Genomic DNA, 26718 nt, shown 5'->3' on the forward strand with positions numbered 1-26718 from the left:
TCAGTAGAGAATTATGAGTTGATAGTTTTTCTTTCTTTCATTCAACACCTTAAATATGTCCTTCCATTGTAGTCTGGCTTTTGTTGTTTTTGTTGAGAGCTTCCATCTTATTTATATTTTTGTTCCCATTTGTGTAATATACCATTTTTCTCTGCTTTCAAGATAGATTTTCTCTTTATCTTTGAATTGAAGCAGTTGGTCTATGATGTGCCTATTTGTGGTTTTCCTTGTGTTTATCAGTCTATAAGTTAATGTCATTTACAAAATTTAGTATGTTTTTTTTTGTTTTTTTTGTTGTTGTTGTTTTGTTTTTGCATTATGCGGGCCTCTCACTGTTGTGGCCTCTCCCATTGCGGAGCACAGGCTCCGGACGCGCAGGCTCTGGACGTGCCGGCTCAGCGGCCCAGCCGCTCCACATGTGGGATCCTCCCGGACAGGGGCACGAACCCGTGTCCCCTGCATCGGCAGGCGGACTCTCAACCACTGCGCCACCAGGAAAGCCCTAGGATGTTTTATTCAGATATTTTTCATTCCCCTTCTATTCCTCCTCTCCTTCAGGGTCTTTTTTTTTTTCTTCTCTGTTCTTCAGATTAGGTAATTTTTATTGATTCATCTTCAGCTTCACTTCTTACATCTCCCATCTTCTGTTTATTCTTAAGAGTATCCAGTCAGTTTTTAATTGCATTTATTGAACTTTGCAACTTGAAACTTTCACTTGTTTTCTTTTGATATTTTCTGTCTATTCATTTATTGTGCACATATCCTACTTTAAGTCTTTTACATGTTTATAATAGCTGGTCTAAAGTGCTTGTCTGATAATTGTAATATCTGAGAAATCTTTGGCATCTATTTTACTGACTTTTTTTCATGGAGTATGGGTCACATTTTCCTATTTCTTTGCATGTCTAGTGTTTTTTAGTTGGATACTTGACTTTTGTTTTTTGTTTTTGTGGGGTTTTTTTTGCGGTACGCGGGCCTCTCACTCTTGTGGCCTCTCCCGTTGTGGAGCACAGGCTCCGGACGCGCAGGATCTGGACGCGCAGGCTCAGCGGCCATGGCTCACGGGCCCAGCCGCTCCGCGGCATGTGGGATTTTCCCGGACCAGGCACGAACCCATGTCCCCTGCGTCGGCAGGCTGACTCTCAACCACTGCGCCACCAGGGAAGCCCGATACTTGCCTTTTTAAATTATGGATTTTAGAGACTCTGAATTCTGTTTTGCTTCTTTGAAAAATAATTTTTATTCTAGAAGGCAGTTAACTTGACTGAATTCAAATTCCAGACTCTTGTCTCCACTGTAGTGGTAGCAGTTGAAACCTTTACTTCAGTTTCTAGCTGCTGATTTTCTGCGAGGACCCCTAGGGTCCCCTCCTTCACTTCATGATTAGTTTAGTGAACAGCACAGGTCTTGGGAGCTCTTTGTGTACAGAGATTGTCTCCTCTTTGGCTCCCTCCCTTCCATGATATTCTTCCTAAATTTCTGGTAGTTCTCCAGCCTTGAGCTCTGTCATCTGATGATGTCAAGCCAGTAATACTCGGCTTTCTACTCAACCTACCCCCAGTGGCAAGCAGATTTAGCAGTGCCCTCCGCCAAAAAATGCAAATGTACAAATCTCACCTTTCGCAGATTTACCCACCCAGTCACTGTCCTCCCCTTGCCAGGGAATGTGTGCTCTCTGCAGGCAGGATAGATTTCAGAGAGGAAGGGGAGGACTCAGTTTATTGCTCTCAAATCCAATCAGATAAGTTACTCTTCCTTGCGTATGAAGGAGCTAGTGAGGGAGTGGAGAGAGGCCAGGAGTATACTGTTCAAGCTACATCAGCAAAGTGAGTTGAGGTGGGGAAGAGATGTTCTCTTCTGATACTCCTAAGAAGTTTGTTCTCTTAACTGATTGGGCCTAAGCCTACGTCAGCTTAGTAGAAGAGATCAGCAGTTTGTCATACAGTTGGACTGACCCTCATGCTGATAACAATCTGGAGGGGAACACTAATTGAAAACCATCAAAAGCAAGCAAAAGCAGACAGAAATTGGAGGGGAAAGATAAACTGCAAGTTTTCCCGCAAGACTTTCTGTCAGACGGTATAATGCTTACATCAAATCCATTACCCCCCTGTACTATTTTCTATGCCAAATTATGTCCAACCCAGTTACCAGCATAGCACATGAGAGGTGCTACAGTTAAATGATAATTAATCTATACTGTCCAGGAATCCAGGAGGATATCCAAAGGAGAATAGCCAGCAAATATCTGGAAGAGTGGCCACCTGTGGACTTTACATTTTGTCTTTGTTCTATATAATGCTTTTTTTTTTTTTTTTTTTGCGGTATGCAGGCCTCTCGCTGTTGTGGCCTCTCCCGTTGCGGAGCACAGGCTCTGGACACGCAGGCTCAGCGGCCATGGCTCACGGGCCCAGCCGCTCCACGGCATGTGGGATCTTCCCGGACCAGGGCACGAACCCGTGTCCCCTGCATCAGCAGGCGGACTCTCAACCACTGCGCCACCAGGGAAGCCCTATAATGCTTTTTATTTAAACCTACTTTGTCTGATATTAATGTGGCTACCCCTGCTTTCATTTTCTTTCTACTATATTTACCTGGTATATCTTCTTTTATATAAATTTATTTTATTTATTTATTTTTGGCTGCACTGGGTCTTTGTTGCTGCATGCGGGCTTTCTCTAGTTGCAGCGAGCTGGGGCTACTCTTCATTGCAGTGCGCAGGCTTCTTATTGCGGTGGCTTCTCCTGTTGCAGAGCATGGGTTCTAGGTGCGCGGGCTTCAGTAGTTGTGGCTTGTGGGTTCTAGAGCACAGGCTCAGTAGTTGTGGCGCACGGGCTTAGTTGCTCCATGGCACGTGGTATCTTCCAGGACCAGGGATCGAACCCGTGTCCCCTGCATTGACAGGCGTATTCTTTTTTTTTTTCTTTTTGACAGGCGTATTCTTAATCACTGAGCCACCAGGGAAGTCCCTACCTGGTATATCTTAACCCATAATTCTTTATCGTTTTGTTTTAAGCGGATCCCAAATAGCATATAATTGTATATACTGTTTTATTTTTTATGATTTGAGATTCTTTGTATTTAAGAGGAAGTTTTCATTTATTATAGTAAATAATATAATTGTTCTTATTCTGTCATCTTAGTTTACACAATTTGTTATGTTGCCTTACTCCTGTTTTTCCAGTCTTCTTTTGCTTTTGCTGGTTTTTCTCGTTCTCTTGTTTTGCTCCTAATAACTTAGAAATTAGACATCCTATTTTTATTTGATTAGTAATTTCAAAATAAAAAGAAAGTGAACTTCTATTTCTTTACCAACATTAAGAATACATTAGTTATCTATTGATTCCCCTGGAAATGAGTCACATATTTTAGTACCTCCCTTTGTTCCTACCTCCCACCATTTATTGGAATAGTCTGGGCTTTTAAAACTATTATTATTATTTCTTTTTTTTACATTTCATTAATGAACACTTTTCACATTTGCATTTCCTTAATGTAGCCATGTTAACCATGTTAAGAACAGTTACTTAGACATTAATTTCTAAGTTTACAAAAGGTTACAATTTTCATCTCTATTTCTTTTATAACATATCTCCCTTATACTTAAGATCTTTATTTTTGTTAATTTATTGGATACTAAAGTATTTCTTTAAGTGATTTTTAAAGAAGAGTATATATCTGAATCTTTGCATATCTGAGGGTATATATTAAATGTGTATTCTTCTGACATAGCAGTTAATCCGTAGGAAGTTTTCCTAAGGAAATGATAGCAGGATGCAAAGATGTGTGTACAGGTTCATTTTTCAGTATTATTACAAAAGCAAAAATCAGAAACTAATAAGTGTCTACAAATAGAGATTGGTCGAACAAAATAAAATTATTTCCAGCCATTACTGCAAAATCATAACAGTTTTATCACTTTGTCACCTAATTAATGTATCATTAATCTTTTTGCCTGTTACTTGAGCAAGTTATAATTAAAACATAAATTTAGACCATACAAAGTAAACATTAGCATGTTTAGCTGTCAACATTAATATTCAATTTAGTATCTTTTTCAGTTTTTCAGTTAGATTAAATATTGGCTAAATAGATATTTATTATTGAAAATATTTTTTAAGAAATTTAATTTTAGTTATTTCTTGTAGTCACTCCATGGATTTTTTTGGGCAACCCAGACCAGAAGATAACCAGTCAGTAGTCAGCAGAATGCAAAAGAAATACTGGAAAACCAAACAGGTCTTCATCAAAGCAACCGGGAAAAAGGAGGATGAGCACATAGTGGCATCTGATGCTGAACTGGATGCTAAACTTGAGGTAAATTTTAGGATTCTGTGTACTGCATATAACTTGTTATTATCTAGGATGACTAAGAGGACTATGACAAGCTTTCATACTGAAGAACTTATCGGGATAAATGCAAAACTTGATAATAGAATAATTGTATCCATTTATCAATCAGATCTTCTGGATAGATCATAATTCTCACAGATTGAGGATTGGCAGAACTGGTGTTCATAAATTAGATAAATCATGAACTAAGTAATTTCTCTGGCACAAGTATTGTAATTTTTATGCCATGTTAATGAATTAATTATATTTCTAATTGGGACCATATACTCATTATGTATCATGTCATAATATTTTGTACTATTTTATCTGAAGTCTATAACTCACTGCAATACATTAACTGAAATCAAATAGTGAGTGAGGATTTTACAAGTTGGAGTTTTTGTTTCTATTATTAAGGGGTGGAGTTAATTGAAGTATGTCATATGCATTTTTGGTTCTCTTTTTCATTTTAAATAAAAGGACTAATTACCAGGAAACAACTTTAAACTTTAAATGCTTTTAAGTAATTAAGCTAATTAGAAGGAAGTTCTCATGTACGTTAATGAAAAAAATCTAGATTTTTAAATGCAGATTTGCTAATTCCATGTACATATACTAATGTAACTTTTACAAACATTTCCAGGCAGGAGTTCTGTTACGCTTGGAATGTAGTAATCTGTTGGGATTCTTAAATATTCTTAAATATTTTAAATAGAGGTCTAATTAAATAGGTCTTAATCTACTAAGTAATTTTATTCTGCAGAAAATAAACTTTCGTAATTGCCCTAACAAATATGGAAATAGAAATTACTTCTATTTAACAAACTTTTTGTGTTGAAAAGTACAATTTGTGTTGAAAAGTATTCTTCTTAGGATTCAGTGACAAATATGGAAAAAAAATGAAGGGACTTTATTTTAAGTAATATGTTTTAGCACCAGGGGAACTCTTCACTGTTGCTACATATATTCCCACAGATGTATATTTTTTTGTATTGTTTCACATCATTAGGTAATGTGTGGGTGACATTTTATATTCAGTGTAATTCTTGTCCATTAGACAAATATTTGGAATCAATCAAGAACTTTCTCCCACAATTGTACTAATTTTTTTAAGAATGAGAAATAGTTTCATTTTAAGTATACCTACAAGTATGCATACTTAAATTATCATGTTGTACACTTTAAATATATTACAGTTTTGTTTGTCAAATTATATCTCACTAAAACTGAAAAAGATATTTTTATTATAACAGTGAAAAGCAATAGTATGTAAATCTTCCAAGGACCCATGGGAAAAAAAATCATAATCACTTCATCATAACAGAACTATCATTTTTGTATTCTTTTCTAATCCCCTTCCATATGGATTTAAAATGGCTTTTTAGATTGCCAAATCCATATACCAAGTGTAATTCAAACATACTTAAACTTACGTGGAAAATTGATGGTTGCTCCTCCACTTAGATTTTAGTGTCTGTTATCAGTCTTCCTTCGATCTGATCAAACATCAAAATAACAACAAAACTACATCAGAGATAGATCATTCAGGCTTAATAGTGATATTGGAAGTTCATTTGATAATCTCAAAGGATTAGGGCCTAATATTGTACCACAGTGCCAAGGTCTTTTTGAACTAAAGTCTCATAGCAACTCTTCAGCGAAGGACTTTGTGAGTCTTCTTTAGGCTGCACCCTAAAACCCATGCTGGCTTCTTTCTCTGGGAAAACCTAAATGTATAGATATGTGTGAAGAGTTACCTCACGTGTATGTGTCCTGATCTCAAATTTTCACTTGCTTTGAAATGGGAGCCTACTGGATATTTTATTTTTTTGTTAGCTATTAGCAGCAGTGATAATGAAGGGATTAATATTCATGGAAAATTCTAAACAAAAATAATCCAAAAGTAATTTATTTTTGATGTTGTAACACATTATTTAATTTTTATGGTAAACTCACTGACCTGTTTTGCTTAGACCAGTATTGGAGAAAAGTCAGACTCTGAGTTAGTTAGTGTTTTCTAAGGCTATCTATACTCTTTTCATCAGTGGTAAGCAATGTTTGATGTAGTTTATATTAGATTTACATTTTTGCTATTTAGACAGTTTGGAGCTGAGGGGAGGACAAATTCCACAGTTATAAATTTTTATTAGTTCCCATGTATTTATCACCATTTCTTCCAACCCTCATGGGGGAAATCTAAGTGTGCTTTTTCTACACCTGAAATAAAATCAAAACTGAAGTATATCACAGTCAAGGAAAATAGACATAATACTTATAAGAAAATGTTTTGCTTTTGAAGTGCTTTTTAAATATTTTATATTTGTTTATGGTTCTTTACATTGTCCTAATAAAATTTATATTTCAAAGGTTTTTCACTCCATTCAAGAGACATGCACTGAACTTCTGAAGATAGTTGAGAAATATCAGCTAAAACTCAATGGTATGAAATCATAGATATCTATCTGACAATTCCCATTTAAAATAAATATTCATTTGCATTTTTTTAAATGAAAGGTTTAATGTAAAAATAGTAGTTTATTAAATTATTTTGTGGACAGTTTCTAATGACAAAAATGAGTATTTACAGTGACCTGTTCTCAAATCCCCCAGTGTCCTCAGTTCATCAGATCCTCTGACAGACTCATTTTGCTGAGTTTAGTTTTCCTTCCCAGAGTCTTAAGTGGATTTGCTTCCATCATTTAAAAGCTCTCTTTCTCAACCCCTACTTGCTCTAGCAGTTGCCATCCCATTCCTCTGCTCCTTTCACAGGGAATTTCGACATAATTATCTGTAGGCACAGAATCCATTCCTTTCCTTCCACTTCTCATTCTTTAACCTTATTCCTTGACTCCAATTCCCTTTCTTCCCACATATTCAACATCTATAAACCTTTTAGGTTTTCACTCCCACCAGTCAGGTTTTCATTCCCACCACTGCACCAGATTGCTCTTGTCATAGTCATGAAGCAATAAATCCAGGGACCAATTCTCGGTCCGTGTCACATTATTTAACACAGTTGATTATCCGCCCCCTCCTTGAGACACTCTCTGTGCTTGGCTTCCAGTTACCACATGTCCCTGGATTTCTTTTTAATGGTCATTCCTTCTCAGTATCGTGCCACTGCTGGAATCTCCTCTCTTCTATTTTTTTTTTAAATAAATTATTTTATTTTATTTATTGCTGTGTTGGGTCTTTGTTGCTGTGCCCGGGCTTTCTCTAGTTGCAGCAAGCGGGGTCTACTCTTCATTGCGGTGCGCAGACTTCTCATTGCGGTGGCTTCTCTTGTTGCGGAGCACGGGCTCTAGGTGTGTGGGCTTCAGTAGTTGTGGCACACGGGCTCAGTAGTTGTGGTGCACGGGCTTAGTTGCTCCGCGGCATGTGGGATCTTCCCAGACCAGGGCTCAAACCCGTGTCCCCTGCATTGGCAGGTGGATTCTTAACCACTGCACCACCAGGGAAGCCCTCTCCTCTCTTGACCTCTTCGGATTGGAGCTCAATCTTTGGATCTCTTCTCCTGCCTTAATTACAGTTCCCTACTGGACATGGCCACCTCTCTGATTCTGTTACTTCTCTAATCTCATCTCCTCTTGAGCCATGTTAATCTCCTTCACAGTAGGCATATCTGCATAGTCGGCTCCTGATCTTCTTTAGGTATGTGGTCAAGTGTCATCTTTTTAGTGAGTCCTTCCCTGACCCCCATATCTAAAATGAAATACCCCTCTTTCTCATAAGTCTGTCTACTTAACAATAGAACTTAACAGTATTCAACATTCTGTATATTTTATCTGTTGTTTTTCTTACCACCACTAGAATATGCCCTCCTTAAGGACAGGAATTTGTCTGTTTATTTCTGGTCTCCTAACCTAGAAACAATGTCTAGCATACAGTGCATACTTAATATATATTTGCTCAATGAATGGTTTTCTTGTGTAGCTGTGTAAATTGGTCTCAAAATTTTACAATCAAAGTTCATGTGTTGTTCCGTTAAAGCAAGAAATCCATTATAGCATGGTAATTTTTTGAGTGCCTGCCATGTGTAAAACTATGTCCTTTTCCCAAGGCAGTAGTTTGAGAAACAACTTTTTGTAACAAAATAAGAGACAAGAATAGTGTGTAATTGAATTCAGGATAGTGATACAGACATACCTCTGAATTCTCTTGGAGTGAAAAATAACTGTGTATTAGAGTGATTGGTAAAGGCAACTCCATAGATGGGAATTGAGGTAAAATGTAAAAGGTTTATAGATGTTGAATATGTGGGAAGAAAGGGAATTGGAGTCAAGGAATAAGGTTAAAGAATGAGAACAGTCTGCATGATGGAAGAGTTTGTAATTGGGACTAGTAGGGTGATAAAAGAGCAAAGGAAGATTCGAGTCAGATTGCTAAGGACCTTAAATATTTTACCAAGCAGTAAAAAGCCATTGCAATCATTGGAGCAAGGGAGTCCTGTGACAGAAATGTAAAGAAACATTTGCAAGTTTGTGCATACTGCATTTTGTCCTGGGATCACCAGATCTTTTAGCATGCTGGTGGAGCATTTCAGGGTAAGGAAGGGATATACATATATATATTTCATCATGTACTTTCTCTTCAAGGTTGTGTTTGACTGTGTGATTTCTTGAAGACTGTTTTATTAATAGATCTTCTGTTGAGACTAACATTGGACAATTGCAGTAGATTCCTCCATCACTATAAAGCTTTATGAGAATAACTTGGCTGGGGAAGAACACATAGGAGTAGGGTCTCTGTAGTTTTTGGCAGCAGGTCCCAACACAGAATTAGCACAGATTCAGCTTCATCTCCTCCCCTTTCTGCATTGATAAGGATGAGGCTCAATGATGGTTCTTGTTCAATTGATATTTGTTAATGAGATAGTTCGAGTTCTCAGAGAGCTTTCTGGATCATCTACAAGTTAATATTTTTTTTCTAGTAGTTTTCATTGAGGTATATTTTATGAAGTTCTGATTCAAAGGAAATATGTAATCTGTACATCTTTGAAGTAATGAGAATATTAAATTAAGCAGATTCCTCAAATCCAATCCACTCTTAATCAGGTTAATTGTTCATAAAACAGCACTTGGTTTTATTAAAGATGATACTACAGAATGTGTAGACACCCTCTCCCAAACACCATCGTGCTCTCCTAGGGCCTCCCTTGTAGGTACTACAGGGAGGACCAGGCGGGGGGGCAGCTAGCAAGTGAGAAGGCCTGAGTTCCCCTGCTGCCTCAGAGGTATTAAAAGGGACTTCCCTTTCAGTTTTTAACTTCAGTTTTTCCATCAGTAAACTAGGGTGAAATTAAGCATGACATTTGTCCTGTTTTTCACTTTTTTTTATAGAATTCTTTTTGAAATTAATTTATTAATTAATTGATTTTTGGCTGCATTGGGTGTTTGTTGCTGCACACGGGCTTTCTCTAGTTGCGGCAAGTGGGAGCTACTCTTCGTTGGCAGTGCACGGACTTCTCATTGCAGTGGCTTCTCTTGTGGAGCACGGGCTCTAGGAACGCAGACTTCAGTAGTTGTGGCATGCAGGCTTCAGTAGTTGTGGCACACAGGCTCAGTAGTTGTGGCTCGCAGGCTCTAGAATGCAGGCTCAGTAGTTGTGGCGCACGGGCTTAGTTGCTCTGCGGCATGTGGGATCTTCCTGGACCAGGGCTCGAACCCATGTCTCCTGCATTGGCAGGTGGATTCTTAACCACTGTGCCACCAGAGAAGTCCTTGTTTTTCACTTTAAGCTCACAATTTGAACACTTTATGGGCTTCCTCACCTGTTTGTCTTATTGTGATTAAAGGGTCATCTTCCACTAGATCAGCGCTTCTAAAACTGTGGTGAAGGGCCATTTTCTGTCTTGTGTTTTACTTTCAATCTGTTGTAAACTGACACTTTTGAAAATACAACAAAAATGAATTTTCAGAAAAATGGAATTAAAGAAGACATGCAAAATATAGGCACACTTTTTTATTATTAGACTCAGATATAAAACAGTCAAATTGGTAAAAGTTTCTAAATAGTTTCTTAGTTTTGATATCTGTCACAAGCTGGTAGCAAATGGTTCTGGACCGACATTGGTCTACGGACCACACTTTGAGTAGTATTGTACTACATGACAACTTTAAGGGTTTTAGGAACCAAATCGTGGACAGTTGTGGGTCTGAGATACTGAGCATAGGAAAATGAAGCCAGGATGGGAGACAAGAATAAGTTAAGTTTAAATAGAAAGCCAGGGGCTTCCCTGGTGGCGCAGTGGTTAAGAATCTGACTGCCAATGCAGAGGACACAGGTTTGAGCCCTGGTCCAGGAAGATCCCACATGCCGCGGAGCAGCTAAGCCCGTGCACCACAACTACTGAGCCTGCGCTCTAGAGCCCGCAAGCCACAACTACTGAAGCCCGTGTGCCTAGAGCCTGTGCTCCGCAACAAGAGAAGCCACTGCAATGAGAAGCACGCGCACTGCAATGAAGAGTAGCCCCTGCTTGACGCAACTAGAGAAAGCCTACGCACAGCGACGAAGACCCAGTGCAGCCAAAAATAAATAAAATAAAAAAATAAATAGAAACCCCCAAATACTTTGTAAGAGGCAATGATCCTAAAGTGCACGTTTGAAAATGCGTCATCTGTGGCTTTGTTTTATTATTTTGGAATTTTTTTTTTCACTAAAGATCAGTCTTTCCCGAAGTGAGGTCCATGGAGTCAGTGCATCAAAATCATCTGGAGTGCTTGTTTAAAAAAAAAAAAAACAGATCCTCAGACCTGTAAAATCAGAATCTCTGGAGATGAAGCCCAGGAATTTGCATTTTAAAAATAAGTGTCTCTCCTTCCACCCCCAAGTAATTCTTATGTATAGAGAGTTATTGCTGTGAGAATTTTATTCATGTGTGTGTGTGTGTGTGTGTGTGTGTGTGTGTGTTTTAAACCAATGATGAAATGAAACAATGAACTATACTGTCATTTTTTCCCTAGTTATATCGGAGGAAGAAAACGAACTAGGGCTCTTTTTAAAGTTCCAAGCAGAACGGGATACAACTCAGGCTGGCAAAATGATGGATGCCACTGGCAAGGCACTCTGTTCTTCAGCCAAGCAAAGGTTTATCATGGTTTTGCATCATCCTTAAATTTGTAGTCAGTATGACAGTTTTGATGTGTGTAGTTAAATTTGCATATTTGTAAAGGTTTCTCTTCATTCCATTAGAGGATTAAAAGAGAAGTATATTGCAGTATATAGTTGTTTTGATGCCTAAGTCTTATTTATTTTGAATTTAAAATAATTATTTAAAAATTGACATTCACAGGTTGCTTAATTCCTAGAAATAGACTTTAGGCCTGTACTTAAATTTCTTAAGTGGTTTAATGTAACAGAGGCACAGAATGGCTAAAATTTAAACATGTATATATATTTTTTTCACTTTTTGGATATTATACTATCTTTGAGTACATTGGAACTTTTCCTCTTTTTAGGCAGAGGAAATTTTGTCTTCTTAATTATATACTTTGCATTCATTATTTTACAACTTTTTAACATAAAGATACCTGCTGCAAAGAATCTCCTACAATTACTAAATAAAGCCAAAATCTTTGCATTTTCTAGAGAAAAATAAAAATAGACTTTATCGGACCTGTAATGACAATGTATAACTTAAGTGGCTTTATTCTGAAACACCATATTAGTGCAAAAGTCCACCTTTAAGGAGGTGACAAAGAGACAGCCAATAAAAGCCCCTCTATTGCCTCTAAGTCAAAAGCAGATCAGAGGAGCTGGGTTTGACTTGTGTTTCTTAAATCCTTTTTTCTCTTGTTCTCATCCTCAGCTGCTAAGAATTTTATCCTCATTCCTTCATCTAGCATTTTATCTGCTTTTCTATACCCAGGTTTTCCCTAAATTTGTCAAAAGAAAGGCTTTCTGCTTATACGATTATGCTTTATAAATATAGGATCGCTTTACTCAAGGAATTCTTTTCTAAATGGCAGATTTACTTGGCAGATTATCTATACATGGATAAACATCTAAAATGTTGCAAAAATGATATATTGATATTTCCTGAAACAAGAAAGGGAGAGATAGAAACACATCTTTATTAACAGTTCAAAGTTGACTGTATGATCCTTATTTGCTTTCCGATTTTCGTAGGCATCTTAATAATTTCCTGTTTAAAGACTCATCTTGATAGCAAGTTATGCTTTATGGTTGTTTTTGTTTTATTTTGCTTATGGAACGTACATGCCTCTTATTTTTACCTCTCTGCCATTAGATTGGCTCTGTATACTCCCCTGTCTCGTCTTAAGCAAGAAGTAGCAACATTCAGTCAAAGGGCAGTATCTGATACCTTGATGACTGTCAATCGGATGGAGCAGGCGCGCACAGAATATAGAGGAGCTCTGCTGTGGATGAAAGACGTGTCCCAAGAACTGGACCCAGACACCTTAAAACAAATGGAAAAGTTCCGAAAAGTATGAAAATACATCCCTTTTTTATGTTTTCTTGAAGCTCTACAGAATAATTTAATCAAGAGTATAAAACGTCAGACTATTTTTGGAAAATGTGTTATATTATAAATTCTTGGTTGCTTGGAAATCTTCAGTTAACGTACAAAAGGTTGTCACACTTTTTTTTTTTTTTTTTTTTTACTCTTTGAGTGGCATAATAGATCTACCTTTTAAATGTTGCCTACCTGGACTTTTAGGAGTTGTTTGCAGGAGGAAAACAGTTCATTAGTCAGGAAAAAAAACTTAAGTAAAAACTCATGTAAAATGATTATTAATTATAAGTGAAGGTTATCAGATTTTTCATTCTGCCACAATACATAGTTTGACCACAAACTGTTAAAGCAACTATATGTGTGAACATATATTTTGCTAAGTAAACTCCTTATTATAAATTGTATTCCCTGAATTTACCATACATAAATAGTAAAATTCACTCCTTCATAAAGTGCCTATAATAAAAATCCATATTTATATTTAGTATTGATGGAGTCTTTTTACTAGCCGTTACAAGTTCTTTGCCTCAATGATTACTCCAACAGACCTGGGCAGTAGTAGCTGGACACATGGCCTCAGGCAACCTGTTATTCTGTCCCCTTTATAATCCTTGACAATTAGAATACAATCCAAGGGAGTGGTTACACAACATTGTCAATGCACTAGTGTCACTGAATTGTACAGTTTTAAAACGGTTAAGTATATGTTATGTGAATTTCACCTCAATTAAAAAAAAAAGAATATAATCCACACCTCTCATCTAGACCCAAATAGCCCTGCACAGTCTGATCTCTGGTCCCTCTGCTGCCACATCTTGTACAGTACTTACTTTCTGTGCTCCAGCCCTTTCTATGCTTGAGGAAGGAATCGGCTCTACCCTATTCCTTCCTGCTCTGGAAACACTTCCCACACCCAGGACTTTTGTCCTTCCTTTTCCCTGGGTCTAGAAGGCTCTCCTCAGGGTCTTAGCAGGGCCTGCTCATCATCTTCCTATCCCAGTTCACACATCATGCATGAACTCACCAAGGGCTTCCCTGACCATCTAATCAAATGTTGTCACCCATTTCTGTTGCATTTATATGTTATCTTTGTGACTTGAGATTATGTTATATATATTTTTTCTTTTTTTCCTGGGCCTCCTCACTCAGGGATGGTGAGGAAGAACATTGTTCACCACAGCATCCCAGTGCCTGGACCAGTGCCTGGCACATAATAGATACCTCATAAGTATTTGTTGAATGAATGAATAAGTATATTTAAAGTTGAGTATTCACACTATTTGGTGATAAATGATTCATTTGTAAGAAATATAATAAGCCTGTATTTAAGTTTATAAATATATCTGTATGGTTCAGAACTATTATTAATGCTTCTCAACACTTTTACTATGTCCTCTTTCCATTTATTCTTCTACTGTTTCTTAGGTAAATATTATCCATCAGTAGTTTTGGATGTTTGTTTTTATTTGGAATCTGTTTTTTTTTTTCTTAACTATGTACCTTCTCTCTTTCATCACATAGTTTCTCAGCATAAAGATATCTGCTGGAAAGAATCTCCTACAGTTTCTAAAAATAGCCAAAATCTTTTCCATTAATTTTGAAATAATACAGGGAAAGGGAATTAGTCTTCTTTATTACAATTTCATGTGTCTGAAAACATGTATCATAAACCTGTGTGGTATATTTATTTCTGTATTATAAGCAATAATAACTAACATTTTTGTGGTTGCAGGTACAGATCCAAGTGAGAAATAGCAAAGCTTCTTTTGACAAGTTAAAGATGGATGTTTGTCAGAAAGTGGATTTACTTGGAGCTAGTCGCTGCAATATGTTGTCTCATTCACTCGCTACCTACCAGGTACCCACCTCCATGGTCAGCATGTCCTTGCAGTAAAGATGAGTGGTGAGATTCCTTTTTAAAAGTTGTCTAAAGAGTGCAAAAAAACTGTATAATTGATCAGATTCCTTTGACTTTGCTGAAATTGCTTATTGAGTTATGACATTCAGAATCATGAATGGAAAAGACTTTTCCAGTCTTTTCAGACTGGAAAAGACCTTAGGGTCTTTCTTTGCCTACTCCCATCGCTTCACATTATTCCCCTTGGTATCCTAGGAGAGACAGACAGACACTTACGGACTGTCTAGGGTTGAGGAGGGGAATGTGGAGAGGAGGCAGGATTCAAGGCCTATTAGCCTTGGTTCATTCAGAGTTACTCCATTTTAAACTAGTTCTACATACAGTTTCATCTGAAACAAATATGCTGTGGCCCTGAGCTGTGGAGCCTGCTCTCTGGAGCCTGTGAGCCACAACTACTGAGCCCAAATGCCAGAGCTACTGAAGCCTACATGCCTAGAGCCCATGCTCTGCAACACTTTTCTATCATTTTACGGATGAGGAAAGTGAGAATTAAATGAGAATTAAATGGCAATGTTGGGCTTAAAAACTTAAGTTTTCTAATTCTAGGTCTTGTGTTCTTTTCATTCTGCCAAATTACCGTTCCACACCACTTTAATCTCAGAAGTCTCATTTGTGCTTACTTTATTCCAAATCATACATAAATAGCATACAATGAGTAAGTTAGATATTAACAGGTAGCAGTTAACTGATTTTATCAGGTATTTGTAAATGGCAAAATAGGAGAATACATTTTTTTACATGAGAAAACAATACAAACTAAAGGAAATGGGTATTCACTGCTGCTTTTAGGGAATCTACTTAATTCAGTTCAGTACTGTGGAATGCAGAAATCAAGAGAGGATGCACTTGAAAATAAAAGTATGTGACAGGACTTCCCTGGTGGCCCAGTGGTTAAGACTCTGTGCTTCCACTGCAGGGAGAATTACTTGAGTTAGCTTCATAGCACATTTTTTTGACAAGTCTTTCTTGAACTCTAAATGAAAGTCCAAATTTAGTGGTACAAGTTATTTTCCTCCAGTTAATAAAGGTTTGTATTATATGCTTACCAACATAAAGATTTACACATATACTTCTAATGCAAATATGATATTTTGGTGCTTTTACCATTTTTCTTTTGGATTCCTCAGAAGGTGTTCTAATCTGCCAGTTGCATTCTCTTGGCTGCAATTACACTCTAGCTGGCTCCAGTGTACATTTCAGTGCTGTATACAGATAGGCACACATACATGCAGATACAACGCCAATTCTTATGGAGAATTACTGTTTACAGTGCTTGCTGGTTCACCAAACTTGGGAATTGATTTTAGTTCCTACTTCTTATTATTTGACAACTATTCATCTACGATAGTGAGGAAAAATAGCACTGAAAAAAGAGGAGAGGAGGGAGAACTGTAGTGTCACCTTTTCTTTTTCTGCAGAGGACACTGCTTGGATTCTGGGAGAAAACAGCTCGAATGATGTCCCAAATCCATGGGACCTGTACTGGCTTTCATCCGTGTGATTTTGTAGCTCTCAAGGTACATTTCTTTCAATGGTCTTTTCTTAGATTTATCACACTTCATTTGGATAATAACTTTGAAACTACTTTTTGCTAAGCCTAATTTCAACTTTACAAAACACTGGGAAACATTTTTCTACACTCTTTCAGCCATTTTTCTGAAGTTCCCTGATTCCAGATTCTACCAGCAGCACTAAACAAATACATGGAAATACTGCTGGTGGGCTCAAGATATTTGTAGGGTGGGGGGAAGGGGGAATAAAAGAAAGAGAAAGTGAAAAGAAAATTAAAATACAAAAGAGAGAAAAGGTTATGGAAAGGAAAAACTTAAGAGGAACAAGTGATGGGAAGTGGTAATGTGTTTTCAAAAATGACCACATCACCCACCTGACAATTTTAGGAGTTAAAGAAGAATCTCCTTGCTTTACTTTTACACTCATGTCATAGATGTGATTCATGATACAAAAATTATGCCAGTTTTGGTCATTATGTATGTGTGGTTGCCTCTGAAGAGACTACTGTATTAGGTCAGCTCTTTCTGTAACACCTACGTGAAAATGTACCCTTCCTGTCAACCTTCTGTGCATATGCCTTATCCAGCAGAGATGCACTGTGTTAATCATTTCTTCAGTTCTGGTAAGCTAGGTTTCAGTACCTTTGAACTTATCATTCTGCTTTATTTTCAGTAGAGCTTGAAAATGTTGAGTGTGCCTAAGTTGGATGTGATATCTGTGATGGGTTCATATCCTGCAACTGTATATTACAGGGGCTTAGTATGGATTTTTAAGTCAGGTTCTGACATAGCATCTTCTGTTTTTGGTAGATAACCTTGAATTTGTTTTTTGTTGTTGTGTATGTGTTTTGTTTTTTACTTTTTCTATGTTAATGCTTTACTGTATAGCATACTGTCTATTTAGGGAAATTTAACATCCAATTTCTGCTCAGACTAGACTTGAAGTTGAAAATCTTTAGTTGTATTTAAAACGTTGCAGTACCGGCTGGCAACACAGTGTAAGTCTTCTTTTTCTTTGGCATATCACAGAGTGGTGAACCCTGTGGCTGGCCCATGGTGTGCATAGTGGCTACAGGCTGCCAGGATACAAAGGACACAGGGCTCGGGTCAAATTACATCAGCATACATCTCCCATATCTCACGCTCTCTACTTTAAAACTCTTCCTGTTTTATATTGTTCTCTAGAATTTTTGTTCTCATTTTCGTTTGCACAAAGAGAGAAACAAGATTCTTTGCATCTACTTAACATTGAATTTCTTACCCTTAGCAACTACAAGGCACTCCAGTCAAGCTTACTGAAGACCACAAGGAAGAACGAATAGAAGACAGTTCTCTCCCGGAAAACCTCAATAAGTAAGCAGACAAAAGTTATAGATCATGTTATGGAAGTCCTGGATACCATTGTACCATATATTTGGAAAGAGTTGCTGCTTCTTTGGTTTACCGAATACTTATTTCTCTGTCAATTTTCCAATTAACGTTAAACATTTGTTTTGAAACCTACCACCCCCCTCCCCCATTTTTAACATGGTAGGCAAAGTTGATGATAGCAATACAGAACAGTTTGGGTGATAAACCCAAATTCTATAGTGTGGGAGATGGAGCCTTGTATTAAGAGCCTTTACCTAGTGAATCCCAGAAGGGGCAGCTTGAAAAAGAAAGGGACAGGTGTCAGCAGCTATGAGACAGAAGCTACTGAAAATCTGTCTCCAGAACAACACAGATGGGACTGGATTGGTTACCTGAAAATGGAGGCTCTTGCTGTGCACATCTTTCATGTCGCCTCTTTCCTTCCCTTTAATTACATCTTACCTTTGTTTTCCTTTCAGAACTGCCACTTATCATTTTAACCAGACTGCACTGAGTATAGTAGCGAACCCAGAAATAGGCCCAAACAATGACAACCATATATTGTTGAATGGAAGGTGATCTGAAATACAAGTATTTCACCCTTTTCTCTAGGGGGAAATACAAATTTTTTTACTAACTTGGACATATAAATGTTTTAGTATATAGATTACACAATCAAATGTATAGATATGAATTAAATGTATTAACTTAGTTATACATTGACATTTAAAATTGTACATTAAGCATATTAAATTGGTAAATATTTCCGTTATCACATTTTATGAAAGTTTTATTCAGAATCTTCTCATACATCTTCAGCATTATGAAAGCTACCTTTTAAAAATTTTTTATTCATTTATTTTATTTTTGGCTGCATTGGGTCTTCGTTGCTGCGCGCAGGCTTTCTCTAGCGTCAAGCGGGGGCTACTCTTTGTTGCGGTGTGCAAGCTTCTCATTGCGGTGGCTTCTCTTGTTGTGGAACACGGGCTTTGGGCACGCGGGCTTCAGTAGTTGTGGCTCGGAGGCTCTAGAGCACAGGCTCAGTAGTTGTGGTGCACGGACTTAGTTGCTCCTCGACATGTGGGATCTTCCTAGGCCAGGGATCAAACCCATGTCTCCTGCATTGGCAGGTGGATTCTTAACCACTGCGCCACCAGGGAAGTCCGAAAGCTACCTTTTGAGTTAACTAACAGATTCCAAAGCACTTCACCTTCTCTTCCATTCAGAGTGTTTAAAACACCATCTATGTATTCTGTCGTTGGAAATTTCATCCCAAATCAAAGTATCTGTTTCCTCTGTAGGCTTATTTTGTAGTATTTGCAAATAAATACTATATTGCTTTTTAAGTGTCTTTAAAGACTTATTTTTAAAAACCCTCCAATTCTAGAGTTGTGAGGTTATACCCCTGGAATAATAACTAAATCTGGTTCAATTTCTTTATCTCATTTTTTTATTATTACACCAGATGGATGATATAAATTTCCAAAATTAGTATTGGTTTGGAATGTTTTAGGCAAATGTGCCTTCTTTTGTAAACATCACTTTGTTGTTCAAAATAGAGTACTCCATTTTTTCTGCAGTTCTTCATTCCCTCTAGTTCCCAAGTATTCTTGAGCAAAACCTTTTTTTTTAATACATCTTTATTGGAGTATAATTGCTTCACAATGCTGTGTTAGTTTCTGTTGTACAACAAAGTAAATCAGCCATACGCATACATATATCCCCATATCCCCTCCCTCTTGAGCCTCCCTCCCACCCTCCCTATCCCACCCCTCTAGGTCTTTGCAAAGCACGGAGCCGATCTCCCTGTTCTATGCAGCTGCTTGCCACTAGCTATCTATTTTACATTCGGTAGGGTATATATGTCAATGCTATTCTCACTTTTCCCCAGCTTCCCTCCCCACCCCCGTGTCCTCAAGTCCATTCTCTATGTCTGCATCTTTATTCCTGCCCTGCTGCTAGGTTCATCAGTACCATTTTTTTTAGATTCCATACATATGCATTAGCATATGGTATGTGTTTTTCTCTTTCTGACTTACTTCACTCTGTATGACACACTCTAGGTCCATCCACCTCACTACAAATAACTCAATTTCATTTCTTTTTATGGCTGAGTAATATTCCATTGTATGTATGTACCACATCTTCTTTATCCATTCGTCTGTCGATGGACACTTAGGCTGCTTCCATGTCCTGGCTATTGTAAATAGTGCTGCAGTGAACATTGTGGTACATGTCTCTTTTTGAATTATGATTTTCTCAGGTTATATGCCCAGTAGTGGGATGAGCAAAAAACCTTTTAATGCTTGAAAACTAAACTTCATACTTGATGGCGTTGGTGACAGATGTTCTCTGTGGTATAGTATTTAGCACAGCGTTTACCATGCTGAACGCGGTGCTTGGTGCTTGATCAATACTCAGTAAATATACATTGAAAGAATAAGAGGTGAAGGATTATTTTTACAGTCTGTGTAGCTCTAGAGAAGAAGATTTGTCTCAGACAGATTTTAGGAGATCTACCGGACAACTATTTTATATGTCTCCTCAGTTTAAAAAAAATTTTTTTTAAGCCACATAAAACTGTTTGTAGAGTATGAATCCCAAATGTATTTTAACCAAAACCTTTGGATTTTTTTGTCTTTACTTTAGGTTAGTTTTCTCAGATGAGGAAGTGAGCTTGGGAAGTGAACCAGGTAAGATGGTAAATTCATTAAAATGTGAAATGATCACATTTAAATGTCAAAACAGTTTGTTACACCCTTTGGGGATTGTGTTAATATCCATTCAATTAAAAAATGTTAAGTCCCTTTGTAAGTCTCTTCTGTACAAACTTGAGTTCGCCTTTTTTTCCCAGCTTTATTGAGGAGCTGTAATTGACATGTAACACTGTAAGTTTAAGGTGCACAGTGTGATGATTTGGTATATTTTAGTATTGCAAAATGATTTTCACCATAAGATTAGTTAACACATCTATCATCTCACATAGTTACCATATTTATTTTGGGCATAAGAACATTTAAGATTTACCCTCTTAGCAGTTGTTTTTAACTATAGTTACCATGCTATATGTTAGATCCCCAGAACTTACTCTTCTTATAACTGGAAGGTTGTACCCTTTGGCCAATCTCCCCATTTCCCCCATCCCCCAGGCCCTAGCAACCACCAGTCTACTCTCTGTCTCTAGGAGTTCGGCTTTTTTAGATCTCACATTTAAGTGAGATCATAGTGTCTTCCTCTGTCTGACTTATTTAACTTAACATGATGCCCTCTTGAACAGCAGTGAGCCAGTGCAGCAATGAACGTGAGGGTGCAGATGCCACTTCGAGACAGTGATTTCATTTCCTTTGTATATAAACCCTGAAGTGGAATTGCTGGATCATATAGTAGTTCTATTTTTAATTTTTTGAGGAACCTCCATACTGTTTTTCATAATGGCTATACCAATTTAGACATTCCCACCAACAGTACACAAGGCTTCCTTTTTTTCCACATCGCCACCAGCATTTATCTCCTGTCTTTTTTATACAGCCATTCTAACAGGCGTGAGGTGATATTTCATTGTGGTTTTGATTTGTATTTGATTTCATTAGTACTGTTGAACACCATTTCATGTCCCTATTGGCCATCTATATGTCTTTGGTTGGAAAAATGTCTACTTTGCCTATTTTGAAAATCAGATTACTGTTGTTGGTTTTTTTAATATTGAGTTATATGAGTGCATTATATATTTTAGATATGAACCGCTTATCACATCTGTGCTGTGCAGATATTTTACCTATTCTGTAGATTGCCTCTTCATTTTCTTGATCTTCTTTTTTTTCCCAGAGATTTTTAGTTGGATGTAGTCCCACTTGTTTATTTTTGCTTTTGTGTCTTGAGCTTTTTGTGTCATATACCAAAAATCATTGCCAAGACCAGTGTCAAGGAGTTTTTTTGTTTGTTTGTTTGTTTTTGTGGTACGCGGGCCTCTCACTGTTGTGGCCTCTCCCGTTGCGGAGCACAGGCTCCAGACGCACAGGCTCAGCGACCATGGCTCATGGGCCTAGCCGCTCCGCGGCATATGGGATCTTCCCGGACCGGGGCACGAACCTGTGTCCCCTGCATCGGCAGGCGGACTCTCAACCACTGCGCCACCAGGGAAGCCCTAAAATGTCTTTTGATTGGAGAATTTAATCCATTTACATTTAATTATTGATAGGTAAGGATTTACTAATGCCATTTTGTTCATTGTTTTCTGACTGTTTTGTAGTTCCTTTGTTCCCTTATTCCTTTCTTGTATCTTCCTTTGTGACTTGATGACTTTTTGTGGTGGTATGCTTTGATTCTTCTATCTTAACTTTTTATGTACCTATTACAGGATTTTTTTGGTGATTACCATGAGGCTTACAATAAAATGTCTTATATTTATAACATTATTTTAGGCTGATAACAAGTTAATTTGATAACATACAGAAACTAGACTTCTACTTCTCCTCCCCTCACATTTTAGGTTATTGATGTTACAGTTTACATGTTTTTTACATTGTGTGTCCAATAACAAATTACTATAGTTTTGTTTTGTTTTTTTTTTTTTGCGGTACGCGGGCCTCTCACTGTTGTGGCCTCTCCCGCTACGGAGCACAGGCTCCAGACGCACAGGCTCAGCGGCCATGGCTCACGGGCCCAGCCACTCTGCGGCATGTGGGATCTTCCCGGACCGGGGCACGAACCCGTGTCCCCTGCATCAGCAGGAGGACCCTCAACCACTGCGCCACCAGGGAAGCCCACTATAGTTATTTTTAATATGGTTTTTTTAAACTTTTAAACTGGAATTGAAAGTGATTTATGCACCAATGTTACAATATTACAGAATCTGACTATGACTATATATTTACCTTTACTGATGAGTTGTACACATTTCATGCATTTTTACAAGGTTAATTTGCATCCTTTTATTTCAGCTTGTAAAGTGCCCTTTAGCATTTCTTGTAAGGCAGGTCTAGTGGTAATGAACTTTCTCAACTTTTGTTTGTTTGAGAAAGTCTTTATCAGGTCTTCATTTCTGAAGGACAGCTCTGCTGATACAGTATTCTTCATTGACAGATTTTTTTTTTTTCAATATTTTGGATATATCGTCCCACTCTCTCCTGGCCTGCAAAGTTTCTCCAGAGAAATCTGCTTATGGTTTTATAGGGTTTTCCTTGAATGTGACGAGTCACTTTTCTCTTGCTGCTTTCAAAATTCTGTCATTGACTTTAGACAGTTTAACTATAATGGGTCACAGTCTCTGGTTGGGTGAAGTTGCTGCCCCTGCTCTCAGGTGGTGGAGGTGGGCAGGCTACTTGCTGGGCTCTGTGTTCAAGCAGTTCTGCTTGCTGGGCTCTGTGGTAAGGTGGTGCTGTGCTCTAGGGTCAGACAGTGTTACTAGCTGGGCTTTACAATCACCTCCAGTCAGGCAGGGTCACTGGCTGTGCTCCCTCACCAGATGCTGCTGCTGCCTGGCCTCTGTATGCAGGTGGGGCTGCAGCAGGGCTTCACAATCTGATGCAGCCTCAGCCTGCAGAGCCACAGGCTGAGTTTCATAATTGGGCAGGACTATGGCTGTGCTCGGCTTTTGGGCAAGGTCGCTGGCCAGACCTCCTGGTAGGGTGGGGCCTCATACTGTACCCCACAGTTGGGGGGTGTCATTGACTGGGCTCCCTGCCTAAGTGAGACTGCAGGACGTGCCCAGCAACTGGGCATGGACGTAGGCTGGGCTTTGCTGCCAGGCAGGGCTATAGACTGGGGTGTGCTGCTGGGCAGTACTGTGAGCTAGGCTGGGAGGCTCCCCAGCGTCCCTTTTAGGGCATCCTGGTCAGGTGGGCTGGGGCCATGCTCCCCTGTTGGGTGGGGCTGCTGACTTGCTTCCCTGCCTGGGCAGGCAATAGGATATGCTCTGCAGCTGCCCCAGGTCTCAGTCCAGGCTTCCTGGTCAGGCAGAACTGGAGGCTATGCTCAGCAATGAGTTAGCTTTCAAGCAGTTCCTAATTAGAGGGTCCAGTTATCTTCTTTAGGGATTTCTGGTCTTCTCTAAGATAGGTGTTTTAGTGTAGATATTCATTTCACAGGGTTGTATGATTGTTTCAAAATTATCCTCATATTTAAATTTGTGTTCTTATTTTTTTTTGTGTTCTTATTTTTTAATAAATATATATTATATGTACAGTCAACATATATATGAATTACTCTAGCTTTGGAGCCAGAAAAATCTGGGTTTGAATGCTGGCTTTTTTTTAAAACAAGTCATTTATGCCTCTCATTTTTCTTATCTGAAAAATGAGTCATACAATCCTGCCTTGCAGGACATCAGGGCTAGATATATTTATCAACTATATAGCACACAGTAAGCATCCAATAAATGTGATAGGTATTTTTAAGTATACACATAAATACAGACCATATTGATAAAAGAAACTATTTAAGAAGCTATAATAATCATGAGCTCATATATCTAACATACCTTCAGACTTATGTTAGCTAATTCCAAGGTTAGCTAATTTTGCATGCATAATCCTGTACCTAAGTAGAGAACATTTTTTTTTAACAGTCATAAGTGAAATATAATGGACATTGTTGTAGTTTCACCATCCATCTATAGTATTATTTTGTCTTCTAAAGCCTGCTGTATCAGCAGTTATATCCTTTCTTTTATTGAAGTATAGTTTATGTACAATATTATATGTTACAGTGTACAACGTAGTGATTCACAATTTTTAAAGGTTATGCTCCATTTATATTGGATTGGCCAAAAAGTTATTTCGGGTTTTTCCATAACATCTTATGGAAAAACCCAAATGAACTTTTTGGCCAACCCACCAGTTATTGTAAAATATTGGCAAAAAAATAAATATATATATAGGCTATATTCTCTGTGTTATACAATATATCCTTATAGCTTTTTTACAAAGCTATATAGCTTTTTTACAATATATCTTTATAGCTATTTTACATGTAATAGTTTGTACCTTTTAACGTCATACCCCAAACTTGCACTTCCCTCTTCCCTCTCCCTACTGGTAACTACTAGTTGGTTCTCTATATCTGTGTGCCTGGGTTTTTTTGTTATGTTCACTAGTTTGTTGTATTTTTTAGATTCCACGTATAAGTGACATCATAGTATTTGTCTTTCTCTGTCTGACTTATTTCACTTAGCATAATACCCTCCAAGTCCATCCACATTGCTGCCAATGGCAAAAATAAACTCAAAATGGATTGAAGACCTAAATGTAAGGCTGGAAACCATAGAAGTCCTAGAGGAAGACATATGCAGAACACTCTTTGACATAAATCATAGCAATATTTTTTGGATTCATCTCCTAAAGCAAGGGAAATAAAAGCAAAAATAAACGCATGGGACCTAATCAAACTTAAAAACTTTTGCACAGCAAAGGAAACCATCGACAAAATGAAAAGGCAACTTATGCAATAGGAGAAAAAATTTGCAAATGATATGACCGATAAGGGGTTGTTATCCAAAATACATAAACAGCTCATACAACTCAACATCAAAAAAACAACCTAATTTAAAAATGGGCAGAAGACCTGAATAGACATCTTTTCGAAGAAGACATACAGTTGGCCAACAGGAACATGAAAATATGCTCAGCATTGATGATCATCAGAAAAATGCAAATTAAAACTATAATGAGATATCACCTCACACCTGTCAGAATGGCTATCATCAAAAAGACCACAAATAACAAATGTTGGTGAGAATATGGAGAAAAGGGAATCCTCGTACACTGCTGGTGGGAATGTAAATTGGTGCAACCACTGTGGAAAAACGTATAGAGGTTTCTCCAAAAACTAAAAATAAGGCTGCCATATGACACAGCAATTCCACTCCTGGGTATATATGCAAAAAAAACCCCAAAACAGTTATTCAAAAAGATACGTGCATTTCAATGTTCATAGCAGCATTACTTACAATTGCCAAGATGTGGAAGCAACCTAAATGTCCATCAATAGATGAAAGGATAAAGAAGATGTAGTGTATATGTACCCAGTCATAAAAAAGAATGAAATTTTGCCATTTGCAACAACATGGATGGACTTAGAGGGTATTCTGCTAAGTGAAATAAGTCAGAGAAAGACAAATACTGTATGATGTCACTTATATGTGGAATCTAAAAAATACAACACACTAGTGAACATAACAAAAAAACCCCAGGCACACAGATATAGAGAACCAACTAGTAGTTACCAGTGGGGAGAAGGAGGAGGGGAGGGGAAAAATAGGGCTAAGGGATTAAGAGGTACAAACTACTGTGTATAAAATAAATAAGCTACAAGTATACATTGTACAACACAGGGAATATAGTCAACATTTTATAATAATTATAAATGGAGCATAACCTTTAAAAATTATGAACCACTATGTTGTACACTTGTAACATATAATATTGTACATCAACGATATTGCAATAAAAATTTTTTTTAATTAAAAATGGTCCTGGGGCTTCCCTGGTGGCACAGTGGTTGAGAGTCCGCCTGCCGATGCAGGGGACACGGGTTCATGCCTGGGTCCAGGAAGATCTCACATGCCGCGGAGCGGCTCGGCCCGTGAGCCGTGGCTGCTGAGCCTGTGGATCCAGAGCCTGTGCTCTGCAATGGGAGAGGCCACAACAGTGAGAGGCCCGGGTACCACAAAAAGAAAAAAATGGTCCTAATAATAGTTGAAGATGTAAAAATCTTGGATTTTTTTTTTTTGTCATTCTTTTTTTTTTGCCACACTGCATAGCATGAGGAATCTTAGTTCCCCAACCAGGGATTAAACCCTGGCCCCAGCAGTGAAAATGCCAAGTCCTAACTCCTGGTCCACCAGGGAATTCCCTACCTTGGAGGTTTTTTTTTTTTTTTTGGTCTCTGTCTATACTGGGTTGCAAATTAGGTAGAGACATGGGAAACAGACTCTAAGAAACTGGCTCCTAGTGTAGTAATAGGGCATAATTTATCCCAATATAGGCCCAAAACTTAGAGATAATTTTTTAAAAAAATGTTTGCCTATGGGTTTTTTGTTTGTATGTTTGATTTTTTAATGTTAAACATTAAAAAAATATGCTGTCTTTTAAGTACGTATGTTTGATCTTTCCCTTCATATGAAATCACTACTG

The 26718-nt window shown here is 37.9% G+C and overlaps 1 protein-coding gene across 2 annotated transcripts in view; it reads left to right on the forward strand.

Moving 5' to 3' along the window:
• Positions 1-26718, forward strand: part of ICA1L (islet cell autoantigen 1 like) — a 64350-nt gene that overhangs the window by 21316 nt on the left and 16316 nt on the right. Inside the window, exons 2-10 of one of the 2 annotated variants that reach the window (XM_073807375.1) lie at positions 2333-2976; positions 4149-4317; positions 6700-6772; positions 11295-11418; positions 12581-12779; positions 14541-14666; positions 16145-16243; positions 17505-17590; positions 20237-20280. In XM_073807375.1, coding sequence (XP_073663476.1) covers positions 4156-4317; positions 6700-6772; positions 11295-11418; positions 12581-12779; positions 14541-14666; positions 16145-16243; positions 17505-17590; positions 20237-20280 — 913 coding nt within the window. In that variant the 5' untranslated portion in view covers positions 2333-2976; positions 4149-4155. The remainder of the gene's footprint in view (positions 1-2332; positions 2977-4148; positions 4318-6699; positions 6773-11294; positions 11419-12580; positions 12780-14540; positions 14667-16144; positions 16244-17504; positions 17591-20236; positions 20281-26718) is intronic. The other variant, XM_019939100.3, reaches the window with a different exon arrangement.

Source organism: Tursiops truncatus, chromosome 7, assembly GCF_011762595.2.
Source record: "Tursiops truncatus isolate mTurTru1 chromosome 7, mTurTru1.mat.Y, whole genome shotgun sequence".
NCBI lineage: Eukaryota > Metazoa > Chordata > Mammalia > Artiodactyla > Delphinidae > Tursiops > Tursiops truncatus.